The sequence below is a fragment of the Paroedura picta genome, chromosome 12, assembly GCF_049243985.1.
Source record: "Paroedura picta isolate Pp20150507F chromosome 12, Ppicta_v3.0, whole genome shotgun sequence".
Lineage (NCBI taxonomy): Eukaryota > Metazoa > Chordata > Lepidosauria > Squamata > Gekkonidae > Paroedura > Paroedura picta.
Window position 1 is genome coordinate 52,409,997 of NC_135380.1, and position 16,924 is coordinate 52,426,920.

Below are 16,924 nucleotides of genomic sequence, written 5' to 3' on the forward strand. Positions count from 1 at the left end.
CCAGAAAAAAAGAACACTTTTTTGTTGTCGTTGGCGCCTATATGTCAGCATCCCAGATGCAGCTGCTAAATGGAAAAGTCATAATTTGACTTTCATGGGAAATTCTAAGTTTGCATCCCAATTTTCAGGATGAAAAATGCAGAGTTAAAAATGACGCCGTCTCTCTTGAGAGAATAACTGGGGCCATTCCGCACAACGGGCAATGTTGCTAAATCTGAGTGCTATTGAAAAGCGCTGCAATCAAAAGCGGCAGGTCTCGGTAACGCACACAGCAAAAAGGCTCTCCCACTAGCGCTGTTCTCGTAATGCACAAGTTTCTGGTCTCACTGAAATTGCAACAAAGGAGGCAATATTTTTCTGCGCTTCCTCCCGCCCCTGGCTGTCAATCAAACAGAACAGCCAATTAACTGTTGTGTTCGTGCTTCCCTTTAAAAACTGTTTTTTAAAAACCCGAAAACACCAGTAGCAATGCATATTTGTTCATTCGATGTATCAGAAAGACCTTTTTCGCTGGCGGAGGAGCTGGTGCTTAATCGTTCACACGCTCTTAAAGTTAAAAAAAATCCCCCCCCCATGCAATTTCTGGCCGAATTTATGGGCAGTGTCAAATGGGGGGCTGTATTGTGCTTGGAAACTTTACAGACAATTGCTTGTGGAGGGATTTCTGCCAAAGAAGCATTGCTTATTCGTTGCTTTTGCCGGTTTAAGGGGGGGGGGGGAAATGGTGATCGCGACACCGGAAGCTCAGTTGCGAGAGCTTAGGGAGGGACACGCTTGCTACTGCTATACTGAAAACACACATGTCTTTTTCAGATGCATTGCAGGTTGTTCTCAAGAGTCTAGTGTTGTATTTAAGGGGGGATCCACTTTTGTGGATTCCCCGAAAAGCGCTACAATGAAGTGATTTTTGCGGGAGTGTTGTAGGAGTGTTGCAGATTGTGTACGACATCGTGAATAACGAAAAATAAATAGCATTACACAATGGTAACTCTTCAGCAACATTAAAGCTGTGCAGAATGGCCCTTGGATTCAGGAATTGTCTCTTGTGACTGCAGCCTCCAGTTGTACCCAGTACAACTACGCAGGGCATTAAGTTATGTGCATGTATGTGGGCACGTGCACAGGCTGTGTTGGCAGCCATGCCAGCAGAAGAGGAGCAGCCCTTCAAGAAGGGGGACGATGGGAAGCGGATGAGCTGATATTGACTTAATAAGCAAATGTCTCTTCTTGGCCTCTTTGTGTAAATGCCGTCTTGGATTCTTACCCCTTTGGCTATAATGAAAAGGCTCTTATTTAGGCATGCTGACAGAGTTCCTATGGCAATGGGGAATGCTATGTCAAGCAAAGACATACTGTCTTCCTTTCCTTCTTCCTCCTCCTCCTCTCCTTCCTGCATGTAATCCATAGGGTTGTCCAAGCTCTGGGTTGGGAAATGCCTGGAGATTTTTTTTGGGGGGGGCCTAGGGAGGGAAGGAGCCTGGGCAGGGCTTAATGCCACAAAGCCCACCTTACAGGCAGCCATTTTCTCCAGGGGAATGGAGTCTGGTCATCTGGAAGTCAACTGAATGTCAAAACCTAACCCTTTGGAGGAAGCTACTGAGGGGCCGGAACTTTTTACTACCCGAAGAAGTCACGGCTTACTATGCTGGTCTATGACCGTAATAAAACTGTATGTATGTACTGAGGGGCCGTCCATCTTTGACCCCCCTCTCCTCCTCTCCTGATTCAGTGACAGGGCCTGAGATAGGGTTGCCAACTCTGGGTTTGGAAATTCCTGAAGATGGGAGGAGCCCCATCAAGCAGTAATGCCACAGAGTTCACCTGCTGAGGCAGCCATTTTCTCCAGGGGAACAGACCTCTGTCATCTGAAAAAGAGCTGGGTTTTTTAGACCCCGCCTTTCATTACCCAAAGGAGCTCCAAAGTGGCTTTCAAGCACCTTTCCCTTCCTCTTCCTACAACAATCCTGTGAGGTAGATGGGTCTGAGAGAGTTCTGGGAGAACCATGACTGGCCCAAGGTCAACCAGCTGGCAGCATGTGGAGGAGTGGGGAATCTCGTCTGCTGCTCTTAATCACCATACTGGAGATCAGATGTAGTTCCAGGATACCTCCAGGTCCCACCCAGAGCCTGCAGGCTGAGAGAAGAACCAACAATGGCTATTCAATAAGAAGTTTATTTTAAAGCCAAAATGGGTTTCTAGGTCCAAGCCACGTTTTCAGAGAACCTCCTTTTTCGATGGTTTTCCTTCTAATACGTCTAATCAAATCCAATTTTTAGAATAGGGTGAAACGAAGAATGGGGAGCCCATTCAGAGATACATGTGGGACTCTCCAATGCCGTATGAGCGTGTTGCCTATGTGCCATGGTGAGAACAGAAAATTCTTTGCCATTCCGCACCCAGAAAATGAAGTGAAAGGGTTACCTCTTGCAGACATCTTTTTAAAAAATTTTTACACAACATAGCATCCAGTGTTCCAGCATTAAACTGGCAGCTACATCCTCCATTTTAAAGTGCTAGATGGGGAATCCACAAAACTGGATTCCCCCAGCCTTGTAGAATGAGCGGGAGTAGAGCAACCAGCAACCACTAACGTAATAGTTGTGCATAACCAAAGTGGCCATAAGTAGCATGATCTCCGTCTCCAGCACCCGCCCTTGTGCCTGCCTCCCTTTCCCTTCTACCTGGATTGGGGCTTTTCTTTTCTTTTTGTAGCAAGCTGCCTGGAGCAACGAATACATGTTGCTTAAGCCAGGCAGAGTAAAAAAGTTTCCACCCACCAATTGCCGCTTAAAGCATGCCTCTTAACCCCCCCCCAAAAAAAAATTGAAAAAAAATTACTTCCTTGGATCTTCAAGCATCATAATTCCAAAACGGGGTGGCATTAAAATATACACTATGCATCTATGATTAGATGCATAGGCATAGCAACAAAGTTTTACTTTTCTAAAAAAGATTGCTTTCCCTTTACAGCGAGGAGAAAACTGATTGGCTGGCTGCCATGATTGACAGATAGGGGGAGAACTCACTGCTATTGCAAGTCCCTCTCCACAGCCATTTTAATCAGCCACGTGGAGTTCCAGGAAGTGTCAGAAAGCAGGAGAAGAAAGTGAGAAAGCGAGGAGGTGAGAAATAGCGGGGGGGGGCACGTTTTTTAATAGCGTTAAGCAATTGCGCTGGCTTAACGCTATTTTTTTAGAAGTACAGAATGGTCCTTTGTTTCACCCTATTCTAAAAATTGGATTTGATGAGAAATATTAGAAGGAACACAATTGAAAAAGGAGGTTCTCTGAGAACGTGGCTTGGACCTAGGCACCTGTTTTGCCTACCAAATTTAAAACACTGATTTGAAGACACTTAAAATGTAATGAGCTGCTTTTACTGAACAGCTGTTGTCGTTTCTTCTCTCAGCGACTGACAGTCCCTATCCAGCCCCACTTGGAGCCTGGCAACACTGCCAAGATGCCTGTGAGTTTGTGGAATAAGAAGCAAAGGACAGAAGACACGTGGGGCTGGCTGGATGGCGGAGGCAGAATGGAGCAAACTCCTCTGCTTGACAGTGCAAGACACAGCAGCGATTTTTTCCTACTGTCAAGGAGTGTGAAGAGAACTGACTCAAAACTAGAAAAGTAAAATTTCCAAAACAGGATTCCCCCAGCCTTGTAGAATGAGCGGGAGTAGAGCAACCAGCAACCATAAGTGGCCATAAGTAGCATGATCTCCGTCTCCAGCACCCGCCCTTGTCCCTTTCCCTTCTACCTGGAATGGGGCTTTTCTTTTGAAGCCATGGGAAAAAATGCTTGGGGACGGGGGGACGGGGACGATACACATACATTTGGAGAGAAATGGAAAATCGACAGTATGTTCACCTCTTTCAAATCTAAACCTAGTTCACTGCTTCAGCAACATAAAATGCTTCATTCATACCTTAGGAAGCACGTATGATTCTATTAATTGCCATATGGATCAATGCTGGCTTTACAAAACCAACATTACAAATACGCACAGTACTCAAGGAACAGAAGGCTGCAAAAAGCTCAACCGTTACTGCACATTATGCAATTATCCAAAAGGGCTAAAAAAAAAATTCCCCCAGTGCTTCTCAAAATTTCTGATTTTTTTTTAAATTGGGAAAATGGAAAAAAAACCCTCATAGTTTTCCATGTTATATACTTCAACTGTTACAATCTTATTTCAACTTTATACTCCTTTATTATTAAAAAAACTTTATTTTTATTAGTTGCTGTACATTTCTTAGATTTCCCCTCTGGGTTTTCTGGTGGGTTCCCCCCCCCCCGCCCTTCATAGGTTTCCCTTCTGAATCTTCCCTGGAATTGCAGAAAACACGGCTGCAGCAGAGGAGTTTTGGGTGGGAGGGTAGCTGTCTCTCAAGAGCCAGCCTGGTGTCCTAGTTAAGTGCAGCAGCCTCTCACCTAGAGAATTTAGAGCAGGGGTAGTCAAACTGCAGCCCTCCAGATGTCCATGGACTACCATTCCCATGAGCAAATGCTGGCAGGGGCTCATGGGAATGGTAGTCCATGGACATCTGGAGGGCCGCAGTTTGACTACTCCTGATCTAGAGTCTGATTCCTCACTCCTCCTCCACATGCAGCCAGCTGGGTGACCTTGGGCCAGTTACAGTTCTCTCAGAACTCTCTCAGCCCTACCTCCCTCACAGGGTGCCTGATGTTGAGAGAGGAAGGGGAGGTGACCGCAAGCAGCTTGGAGACTCCTCAAAGTGAGGGACAAAACCCCCACCTCCTCCCTTTTCTTCTTGTCCAGGAAGTCCCTTGAGCTTTCCATGGGCCTGCGGGGAGACTTTCCAAAGAGTACAAGGCAGCCCAAGAAAGGTCAGAATGCTTGCTTTCCTGATCTTTCTCGGACCACCTCTCCACTCAGGAATTCCCTCTGTGGTCCCTGAGATGCAGCAAGAGACTTCCCCGGAGGACACTGTATCCTGTCCTGCTCTCAGCCTCACTCTCAGGGTAAAGGAGATCAGATGGCATTTGGGCAGGTAGCTGCCACACTGTGCAATATACATCCCTGATGATGGTTAGGGTTGCCAGCTCCAGGTTGGGAAACACCAGGGGATTTGGGGGGTGGGGTTTGGGGAGGGGATGGACTTCAGTGAAGTATAATTCCACAGGGTCCACCCTCCAAGGTGGCCATTTTCCCCAGGTGAACGGATCTCTGTGGCCTGGAGATCCTTTGAAACGACTGGATGGTCTAGGCTAGCCTGGTCTCCTCCCATTTCTCAAGCCAAGCAGGGCTGGCCCAGCTCAGTCCTTGGATGGGAAATCCACAGGGTCACTACGCAGAGGCAGCAACATCAAGCTGCCTCTGAACATCTCTCGCCTTGACCTCGCCAGGAAGGGTTGACCTAGGAGGGCTGCGACTTGGCAGCACTTGACACAGACACAACGTTGAATGCTGTCCTCAGTAACATTTGAAGAACCTCATAAGGCAGGCTAATTTCAGCCCCCTGGAAGGCTAAGGCAGAAACCGAATGGAGGCAAGGTCCCACGTGATGGCTCTGAGGGGGGCCCCAATTGCCTGGCATGAGCGAGCACAGACCAGAAACCCTGTTACAAAGCAGGGGTTCCCAAAACATAAGCAGGAGGGAGGGAGGGAGATGAGATCCTATCAAAGACTGTAACAGAGGCAGGACCGGAGACAAGGAAAAGAAGTCGAGCAGCCCAAGGGAAGGCACGGGTTCATGCAGATGGCCACCAGGGCCGTGACTGAGTCAGGTGAGCTGCCTTGTAGGACTGCAGCGGCAGAACGAAGTTTGAGCCGAGTGGGACCTTTAAGACCCACACAGTTTTATATCAAGGCCTAATTTTGCCTGTGCTCACATACCTCGTCAGATAAGGTGCCACTGGAGGCAAACGTCATGCTGCCATGAAGATTTTAAGGACCTTTTGAAGCCTATTTTAAGCCGATAGGTGTAGCAGGGCATGCCTTTGCTTAGGACTGCACAGTTCTAAGTATCTCCCACATTTGAAGCAACCAGCTCTTCAGGTTCCTGTTTTGATGCCAGTCTCCTGAAGAGGGATATGCTCAAAAACGCATTTATAACTGCAGAAACAAACGTACCTCTTGCACCTGTCGGGTGCACCTGTCTTCTCCTAACTGGAGGTTGGCCTGCTAAACCACCGCTGACTCCAGATGCCACACCCCCTCCCTCCCAAGCCAGCCCTCTTCTAAGGAAGTGCGCAGACCCAAACATGGAGAGGAGGTTACCTGCCCGTGATTTCGATGTTGGACACAGCATAGAAGTATTTGTACAAGTTCTCCCTCTGCACGTAGGTGCCCCCGAGCGCTGGTCTCAAGAGCCTCAGCCGCAAGTCTGTCACAGTGAAGAACTCCTTCAGGCCCTTGGCGCTTTCCAGCCGCGTGTACAGGTTGTCCATGTTTCTGAGATCTGGACCAGCAAAAATGGCAAAGCGGTCCCTCACCTCAAAGCGCACGTCCTTCTCCTTCTTGGAGCCCGCCCAGCGGGAATACTCCTCCGTGCAGATGATGCGGTGGGCGCTGGTGGCAGAGAGCTCCCGGACGCGCCGCGCCTGCATCCCAAAGGCTTCCATGCAGTCGTCTGCGTAGTACTGGTAGGGGTGCCAGGTCCTGCCGTTGTCCAGGGACTTCTCCAGCATCAGGACGGTGGGGCGGCCATACTCAAACGTCACGACCACGTCGTCTGTCAGCTCGATGCTCTTGTTCCAGGATAGCGTGATGTTGGCCAACAAGGGCTCCGGGTAGCGGCTCCACGTCACGCTCTGCCAGTAAGTGGCCAGGCCTTCCTCTTCGTGGTCAAACATCAGCTTTGGCGGGTGAGCCAGGTCAGGGTTGGACGCGTCACACTCATCGCTGCACATATACGGGTTCTCCTGCAAGGAAAACAGCAGTAACAAGAGAAGAAAAGGGCCAAGGAGAGCCAGAGGGGACAAGCAGCTGGGTCCTCTGCAGCCACACGGGTATCAGGGCAGCAGAGAAAGGTTAAAGATCCAGCTATCGAGACAGCCAGATATGCAGCTAGAGAACATGGGCAGCAACTCCTGGGCCTCCCGCGTGCCCCCCTCTGCCCTCTTTTTATTTCTGTATTTTTGTATTTATTTATTTTCGATTTATTTCCCGCCACTTCCGAGACCAGCTCATGGCGGGTTACAAGTCTCATAAAACCCCGTTAAACCCCCACGAAAAGACATTAAAACCCCAACACGTTGGAAAAATCCCCACCCAAACCGCACTAACCAGAGGGGCAAGGAAGGAGGTCAGAATCGATACACTGCTCATATCTGGGGGGGGGGGCATCGATCTGCCTAGCCGACCCCAGCCTCAACCATAGACCTGGTGGGAGAGCTCCGTTTTGCAGGCCCTGCAGAATGCTGAAAGATCCCGCAGGGCCTGCAGTTCTCCCGGGAGCTCATTCCACCAGGTAGGGGCCAGGACCAAAAAGGCCCTGGCCCTGGTTGAAGTCAAGCGCGCTTCCCTGGGGCCAGGAATGACCAGTAAGGCCCTGCGGGGTAAAAGGTAAAGGTAAAAGTATCCTCTCTGCAAGCACCGAATCATGTCTGACCCTTGGGGTGACGCCCTCCAGCGTTTTCTTGGCAGACTCAATACGGGGTGGTTTGCCAGTGCCTTCCCCAGTCATTACCGTTTGCCCCCCAGCAAGCTGGGTACTCATTTTACTGATCTCGGAAGGATGGAAGGCTGAGTCGACCTTGAGCTGGCTGCTGGGATTGAACTCCCAGCCTCATGGGCGAAGCTTTCAGACTGCATGTTTGCTGCCTTACCACTCTGCGCCACAAGAGGCTCTCTACCCTGCAGGTACATAGAGCAATAGGCGGTCGCTCAGGTATGTGCGTCCCAACCTGCATAAGACCTTAAAGGTTAAAACCAAAACCTTGAACCGGACCTGGACAGCAACTGACAACCAATGCAGCTGCCTCAGCACAGGCTGGATGTGGGCCCTCCAAGGTGTACCAGTGAGGACCCGAGCGGCTGCACTTTGGGCCCGCTGGAATCTCCAGATCGCGGACAAGGGTAGGCCCATGTACAGCGAGTTACAGAAATCTATTCTGGAGGTGACTACCGCGTGGATCACTGTGGCCAAGTGTTCAGGGGACAGCTAGAGCGCTAGGAGCTGAGCCTGGCGAAGACGAAAGAATGCCTGGCTGGCTACTTTCTTGACCTGAGTCTCCATGGTTAGTGAAGCATCAATGATCACACCCAAATTCCTCACCTGGGATGCGATCGTAAGTTAAACGTGCTTCCTGCTCCCGCCCCCTCCCTCCCAGCCCCTGGACTTCCCCTGATTGGCTAGAACTGGCCCTCAGAAACTCAGCATGGCTGCCACGGTGTCCAGGTGAGGCTTTATGCAACCTGAAATCTGGCTTTACTGAAGATTCATTGTTTTATTGTTGCTTTATGGAGTTTTCTGCTGTGTAAACTGCCCCCAGATGGGTAACTGAGAAGGGCGGCATATCAATCACAACAATCAATAGATTCAGTAGATGTCCTGTTCCTTGGATCAATCATCGTCCAAAAGTGAGATTGCAACCAAGAAATTGGGAGAAGACTAAGACGGGCAGCCATAAAGGGAATGCTTTAGGATGCTTAGGGCTGATCCTGCGTTGAGCAGGGGTTGGACTGGATGGCCCCTTCAAACTCTAGGATTCCATGATTCTATGAAATAGAAAAGATCTTTAAACAGAGTTACCAGTTGGCCGCTTTTTAGAGGACACGTCCTCCTTTTTGTGTGTCCATTCTGGGCTCTTAAAAAAAAGGAAGAAAATGTCCTTTTTGTGGGCTGGGAGGCTGGACCTGTTTTGCCCCACAGTCCCCACAGTAGAGGCAAGCTTCCGCTGACAGAGCAGGGGTGTTTAAAATGAGATTTGTCAACGTGGTCAGAAGTTTGGAGGAGTCAGTCGAAAACCTGGTCTCTTTTTTTGCTTTTCAAACTATGGAAACCCAGTTAAGGGAAAGGGCATTTCACGGGCAACCCAGATAATTCACGCTGCGGCAGTTTCCATCACGAAGTGTGGGTGGGAAAGTCGCACAGGGAAGGCAGCTGGCAGCCAGCAGGTCGGCTCACTGGAAACGGGGGGGGAGGGGGGGCTGGCGGAGACAAGAGGGACCAGCCAGTGAGGCCTCCTAGAAGCCAAAGGGGCCCAACTGAGGCTATGGGGCTTGGGTGACAGGATGAGAAAGCGAGAGGCACGACCCCCGGGCCGGGAGGCGCTGGAGGCAGCAGGAAAAGAGGAAGCCCAACAGAAGATGGGCAGTTTCTCTCAAGGAAGCCACAGTGGCCCTCCGTTTGCAAAACCCGGACAAGGAAGTTAACCAAGGGCTCTCCTGGAGGTCGTTCATTCATAGGGCGGCCATAAGAAAGACTCCACTTGAGAGTGCAATCCACACAGAGCCCTGAGACCCCGGCACTAGCAAACCCCCAGCAGCACCAGAGATCAGGCATCTTGCAAGCAGATCCTGCCTTTCCCCTGTTCTGCCTTTAATTTTCTTGCAGAACTTGGCACAGACCTTTGCCCATCTGGGCAGCTGCTGGCAAAGTGGCCTGGGGGACCACACACAGACATGTCTGATGGCAACCATGACCTCTTCTGTTTGAAGCCAATTTGAAACACAAAACGCAACAGGTAATGATTGGATCAACCACATCCTTGTAAAGGACTTCCAGGTTTTTCTTTACATTATAAAAGCTGGAAATTAAATTCGTGTGATTCACCAGGTAAAGAGTCAGTAGAAGTCAGATGGGAAAGAGAGGTGGCCAAACCGTGGTTCTCCAGATGATGGCAGGGGCTCATGGTAATTGTAGTCCATGGATGTCTGGAAAACCATAATGTGGCCCCCCATGGGCTATGGAGCAGTGAGCTGGGAGGCCCGTCACGCTCAGAAGAGGGGCTACTCTGTGCCTGGAGGAAAAAAACCCTTCGTTTTGGCAGCCTGCGATACTCTGAGAGCCAGTTTGGTGCCCTGGTTAGGAGTGCAGACTTCTAATCTGGCGAGCCGGGTTCAATTCTGCTCTCCCCCACATGCAGCCAGCTGGGTGACCTTGGGCTCCCCACAGCACTGATAAAACTGTTGTGACCAAGCACGGATCTCAGGGCTCTCTCAGCCTCACCCACCTCACAGGGTGTCTGTTGTGGGGAGAGAGAAGGGAAGGTGAGTGGAAGCTGCTTTGAGACTCCTTTGGGTAGAGAAAAGCGGCATTTAAGAACCAACTCTTCTTCTTCTTCAGTGATCTCAGGGCTCTCTCAGCCTCCCCTCCCTCACAGGGTGTCTGTTGTGGGGAGAGGAAAGGGAAGGTGAGTGGAAGCTGCTTTGAGACTCCTTTGGGTAGAGAAAAGCGGCATTTAAGAACCAACTCTCTTCTTCTTCAGTGATCTCAGGGCTCTCTCAGCCTCCCCTCCCTCACAGGGTGTCTGTTGTGGGGAGAGGAAAGGGAAGGCGATTGGAAGCCCCTTTGAGACTCCTTTGGGTAGAGAAAAGCGGCATTTAAGAACCAACTCTCTTCTTCTCTTTCAGCCTCACCTCCCTCACAGGGTGTCTGTTCTGGAGACAGGAAGAGAAGGCGATTGGAAGCGGCATCTAAGAACCAACTCTGCTTCTTCTGCTTCTTCTTCTTCTTCTGAAACGATGAGCCGATTAGGTGCCCATTCTATATCTGTCAAGGTCTAAACGGCACAAGACAACTGCAAATCTGACAGTTTGTGTGAGGGTGCAACTTATCGTGTGTGCCTGCAAGAGAGTTTAGCTGCGCTGCAGGAGGAAGGTGTGCAAGCCCCATGCACAACGCAAGTAAAAGCCCACTTTGCTGGCAGGATCCACTTCAGCAGGCTTCAAAGCTTTGCCCTCATTTCAATAACACTGGGGCCGGGCCCTTAATGGACAGGGTAAGCTGCCTCTTTTGCAAGCTGATCAAAGCGTTTTTGTAGTTCAATCTCCCCCTCTCTGCCACCCCCGAATACAAGTGAAATTATGTTGAGTATTCTAAATAAAGCAGAAATCTGATCTGAACAGTAAAATTAATCCTCCGCTTCTTATATTTTCCAGGAAAAAAACAGAATGCAACAGCAGCCTTGTTTAAAAAACACTCTGTAATGTCAGCGCTCCCTTCATCAGATACAAGTCGGAAGGCAGATCCTCGACTCCATATCTTCCCCCTGTAAGGACTTATAGGGGACTCGGGGATCTCCATTCCAACTTGTGTCTGACAAAGACAGCGTTGACTCTTGGTGTAGTTGTTAATGTGGTGGTTAAGAGCGGCAGCCTCTAACCTGGAGAACCAGGTCTGGTTCCTCACTTCTCCACATGCAGCCAGCCGCGTGGGCCACTCACAGTTCTCTTAGGGCTCTCTCAGCCTCACGAACCTCATAGAACAGGGGCCCCCAGCCTTTTTATCGCCGGGGACCACTCAACGCTGGGGACCACTCACCGGGGACCACTCAACGCCTTTTACTGAGGCCCGGTGTGGGGGGGGGGTAGTTTACTCCTCTACTCTCAACCACTGCCCTGACGCTCTCTGATCACTATGGTAATGTTTAAACATCCCTTCAAAATAAGATACAGACACGCCACAACAATGAACATAAGGAACATTTTATTTTCATGGACATTTTAACTCATGACAATGAGAAATCAATGGGAACCCTGAGCTTGTTTCTCTGCCAAGAGAAATCAATGGGAACCCTGAGCTTGTTTCTCTGGGAGTGATGGGAGACAAGGACACCCGAAGTGTGTTGTAAGGGGCCAGGGGGGGGGGTGAAGAAAAGGGCCGGGGGGGGGGGGAAAGGTGTCCTTTGGGGCCCACCTCCAATTAGTCAAAGGACCATATGCGGTCCGCGGCCCACAGGTTGGGGATCGCTCTCATAGTGTGTTTGTTGGGGGGGGGAGGCAATTGTAAGCTGCTTTCAGACTCTTTTGAGTAGTCAAAGTGGGCTACAAAGAAAACTCTTCTTCTCTTGAAAGCTCCTATCCCCAAAATCTTATTCGGCTCCCAGGTGCTGCCAGGCAAATCTAACTCTTTTACCGCAGACCAACACAGCTATCCTCTAAAATTATACCAACCCTTGTTTCTCAACTTTCCTCTCTGAACTTACTTGACCTGCTGGACACTCTGCAGCCACAACCTTCACATTTGAGTAATTCTCAAATGTCAGCATGAGCATGACCACGTCCCTCAAGCATCTTTCCTTGGAGCATTATAATCCAGGTTTCTAAGGCTACTTTGCTATGAAAACTACTCTGCTATTAAACCTGCTCTAGTTGTCCATAAGTTGTCCTATTCAAGAGTGAGCTTAACATCCCTGATGACCACAGTGGGGTAGTTACTGACCTGGAGCCAGATATCCTGGAATGTGAAGTCAAAGGGCTTTAGGAAGTCTGAGGAACAATAAAGCCAGTGGTGGTGAAAGCATTCCAGTTGAACTATTCAAAATCTTAAAGGACGATGCAGTAAGAGTGCTACACTCAATATGCCAGCAAATTTGGAAAACTCAACAATGGCCACAGGATTGGAAAAGGTCAGTTTACATTCCAATCCCAAAGAAGGGCAATGCCAAAGAATGTTCAAACTACCGCACCATTGCACTAATTTCTCATGCTAGCAAAGTTATGCTCAAAATCCTACAAGCTAGGCTCCAGCAATATGTGGACCGAGAACTTCCAGAAGTACAGGCAGGATTTCGAAGAGGCAGAGGAACTAGAGATCAAATTGCCAACATACGCTGGATCATGGAGAAAGCTAGGGAGTACCAGAAGAACGTCTACTTCTGCTTCATTGACTATGCTAAAGCCTTTGATTGTGTGGAGCACAACAAATTGTGGCAAGTTCTTAAAGAGATGGGAATACCAGAGCATCTTATTTGTCTCTTGAGAAACCTATATGCAGGTCAAGAAGCAACAGTGAGAACTGAACATGGAATCACTGACTGGTTCAAAATTGAGAAAGGAGTTCGGCAAGGCTGTATACTGTCGCCTTGCCTATTTAACTTGTATGCAGAGCACATCATGAGAAATGCGGGATTAGGGGAGTCACAAATTGGGATCAAGATTGCAGGGAGAAATATCAACAACCTCAGATATGCAGATGATACCACTCTAATGGCAGAAAGTGAAGAGGAACTAAAGAGCCTGTTGATGCGGGTGAAGGAGGAGAGTACAAAAGTTGGCTTGAAACTCAACATCAAGAAAACAAAGATCATGGCATCCGGCCCTCTCAATTCCTGGCAAATAGATGGGGAAGAAATGGAGATAGTGACAGATTTTATTTTCCTGGGCTCCAAGATCACTGCAGATGGGGACTGCAGCAAAGAAATTAAAAGATGCTTGCTCCTGGGGAGGAAAGCTATGGCAAATCTAGACAGCATCCTAAAAAGCAGAAACATCACCCTGCCAACAAAAGTGCGTTTAGTCAAGGCTATGGTATTCCCAGTTGCAATGTATGGCTGCGAAAGTTGGACCATAAGGAGGGCCGAGCGTCAAAGAATTGAGGCTTTTGAACTCTGGTGCTGGAGAAGACTCTTGCGAGTCCCTTGGACTGCAAGGCGAACAAACCGGTCAGTCCTAGAGGAGATCAGCCCTGCCTGCTCTTCGGAAGGCCAGATCCTGAAGATGAAACTCAAATACTTTGGCCACCTCATGAGAAGGAAGGACTCCCTGGAGAAGAGCCTAATGCTGGGAGCAATTGAGGGCAAAAGAAGAAGGGGACGACAGAGAATGAGGTGGCTGGATGGAGTCACTGAAGCAGTAGGTGCAAACTTAAATGGATTCCGGGGAATGGTAGAGGACAGGAAGGCCTGGAGGATCATTGTCCATGGGGTTGCGATAGGTCGGACACGACTTCGCACATAAGAACAACAAAGTTGTCCATAAACAATTCTTAAGAAGTACTTTTACATGAAGATGCTTAAAATTTTGTTGGTATTCCTAGGCTTCCTTTGGGGGGTGGGGAGTGAGAAATCATGCTAGACAAACAGCTTGAATTAAGCCGTATCCTTATGGTGCGCTCAAACAGCAGTAGCTCCTGAATTGCACTAAAGCACCAGGAAACAAACACAAACAAAATATTCCGGATCTTTAATAGTGAGCAGGAAGGGGGCAGATGAAGCTTTCCATGGCATGGAGCTAAATAACAAATGTGATATGTGCCAGCTTGGTGTAGTGGTTAGGAGTGCGGACTTCTAATCTGGCATGCCAGGTTCGATTCTGCCGTCCCCCACATGCAGCCAGCTGGGTGACCTTGGGCTCGCCATGGCACTGATAAAACTGTTCTGACCGGGCAGTAATATCCGGGCTCTCTCAGCCTCACCCACCCCACAGGGTGTCTGTTGTGGGGAGAGGAAAGGGAAGGCGAATGCAAGCCGCTTTGAGCCTCCTTTGGGTAGGGAAAAGCAGCATATAAGAACCAACTCTTCTTCTTCTTCTTCTTCAGAAATCTCAGGGCTCCCTCAGCCTCACCTCCCTCACAGGGTGTCTGTTGTGGGGAGAGGAAAGGGAAGGGGACTGACTGTAAGCCGCTCTGAGCCTCCTTCAGCTTTTCCTAGCATTCTTATAACATCAATATCAAGTTTGCAGTTAAAGAGACCAGCTTCAAATCTGGCAACTGCAATGATGGGTCCATCACCAGCTGTTAGTCACAACGCCTAAATGTGCTGAGCAGGGAACACAGGGCGGGGCTCTGACCTCAGGATCCTGCTAGTTGGCCCTTGGGGTGGCCCCTGTGTGAAGCAGAGGGAGCATCGGATGGATGTGTGACCCAGCCCAAAGCGCTGCCCTTATCTCCTTGGGCAGGATTCCCATCTGCCGCGTGTGAATGGCACCTCCTTAACCCCAAAGGACACAGGGAAACCTCATCACAGCAGCTATTTTACACGATGGTCTTTCTCACAGTGAAGCAATGCCCAACAGCAGACCTTGGTGAGAAGCCCCAGTCCCCCAAACAGAAAATGCCTAGGTCCAAGGGCCATGCAGGGACCGGAGGGGCACCCCCCCTCACCTCTAGACCAGGTGAACAAGCAACTACAGGAATGCAGGCTGCTCCCCTCCCCTCTCCACAGCGCATATAATGCCCCGGAGTCCATCGTCCAGAGCAGCCATTTTCTCCAGGGGAACAGATCTCTGTGGTCTAAAGGTCAGCTGCTATTCCGGAAGATCTGCAGGCCTCACCTGGAGGTAGGCAACCCTGTGGGCTGGGACACCACTGTGCCATTTGGAAGCAGCCTGGCCCAGACGAGAGCCACCTGCTCCTGTCCCCCTCCCGTCTCTCTTGCACACCCGGAGTCCCACAGCCCTTGCAGCACCCTTGAGAGCTTCTTATGGGTCAGCCGGGGCGTTCTAAGGCCCTGCTGTCGGCCTCCGGCTTCTTGAAGATTACCTGATTAGCTTACAAAGCCCCTGTTCTGCTGAGGACAGCAGCAAGGAGCTTACCGGGACCCTGCTAGAGGCCCCAGAAAGGAGCCGCATCCACCATTTGTCCCCCAGCACCCAAGTCAATGGGCCTTTCCTGCTCCAGGAAGAGGAGGGGTGGCAGCGGGGAGTGCGGGGGATGTGCTAGCGGAGGATCTGATTAGTGACGGGCACTTTCCAGCTTCTGTATCCCCCCCCTCCCCCCCAGCCACGAATAAATCTGTCCATCGCGGCAGAGACGGGCATTCAGCAGACCAGGGAGAGGTCCGAAGCGCTAACCTGGCCGCCCCCCCCTCCCAGCCCTGTTTTGACCCGGCCTCATCCCAGCTTGGAGGAGCAGATGGTCCAGAGCACTAATGAATCGGCCCCGTCTTTACCTCGCTGGCTCCTGCTGGGGAGCGGCTTTAATAAACAGCAGCCGTCATAAATAAACCCTTTGACTGATCTGAGGCGTCCCTTTTCTCTCCGTCTCCCTCGTGCCCATCAGCTCATGCGCACAGCAGGATCCTGAAATTACGTTTTTTGAAAACTGCTGTGCGCTAGAGTAATTTTTGTTTTCCGATTTTAAGGAAACAGCCTCCTGGGTTGTGTTTTTGAAAGCACGTGCCCTCTAGAAGCCACGACCCTCAATCCGTGCCCAACTCTGGGGCTGCCCTACTTCTTCCCAAGCGTCTTTCTCAACAGCAGGCCACACTGAGCGGAGGGAGGGGGCATTCGGCAAGAATCTCAAGGGCAGGCAAGATGAGCTGGGTGCACTAGGAATCTCGAGAGCCCCAGGATTAACCCCCCACTGGGATTGACTTCTCAGCAGATAAGATTGGTACAGGGATGACCCTGAACCAACTGAAAGAAGCAGTCCGAGGCAGGGGCGCATGGCGAGCACTTCCCTATAGCATCGCCGAGGGTCGGACAAAACTGAACGGATGACACCATCCCCAGATAAGATTGGATGGGCTCAGTCTAGGCCAATCTAGTCAGATCTAGAAGCTAAGCAGGGTTGGTCCTGGCTAGTCCTCGGATGGGAGAACACCCACACAGCCCAGGGACACTATGCAGAGGTGGACAACAGCAGCCCCCCTCTGAAAGTCCCTTGCCTGAGGGGCTGCCGGAAGCCCCCCATGACCGGATGGCAGATTCCACTGCCAGAGAAGTCTGGGATGCATCTTAAGGCGGGAAGGCTGTGCTTGTTCTGGAAATAAGCAGCACCCAATCGGATAGGGCTGGCTTCCAGGGGAAGGGCCCAGCCCAACTGAGTTCAATGATGACTCAACTTGCAATAATCCCAGACCCCTCCCTGAACCAGAACAAAACTTGAGTCTGGGGCGCCTTGAAGACCAACCAAGTTTAATTCCGGGCATGACCTTTTGTGTGCAGGCACATTTCTCCAGAGTACGCAAGTGCACCAAAACACACACCCAGAATGAAGCTTGTGGGTCTTCAAGGCGCCAATGGACTCAGACTGTGTTCTACTGCTTCAGACCGACACCAGAACCAGGACTGACT

General features: G+C 50.3%; 1 protein-coding gene across 3 annotated transcripts in view; it reads right to left on the reverse strand.

Annotated features, from left to right (window-relative positions):
- NTNG2 (netrin G2) overlaps positions 1-16,924 on the reverse strand; it is a 137,264-nt gene that overhangs the window by 77,796 nt on the left and 42,544 nt on the right. For all 3 annotated transcript variants that reach the window (XM_077307018.1, XM_077307019.1, XM_077307020.1), the window contains exon 3: positions 6,242-6,885. In XM_077307018.1, the coding sequence (XP_077163133.1) occupies positions 6,242-6,885 (644 nt within the window). The remainder of the gene's footprint in view (positions 1-6,241; positions 6,886-16,924) is intronic.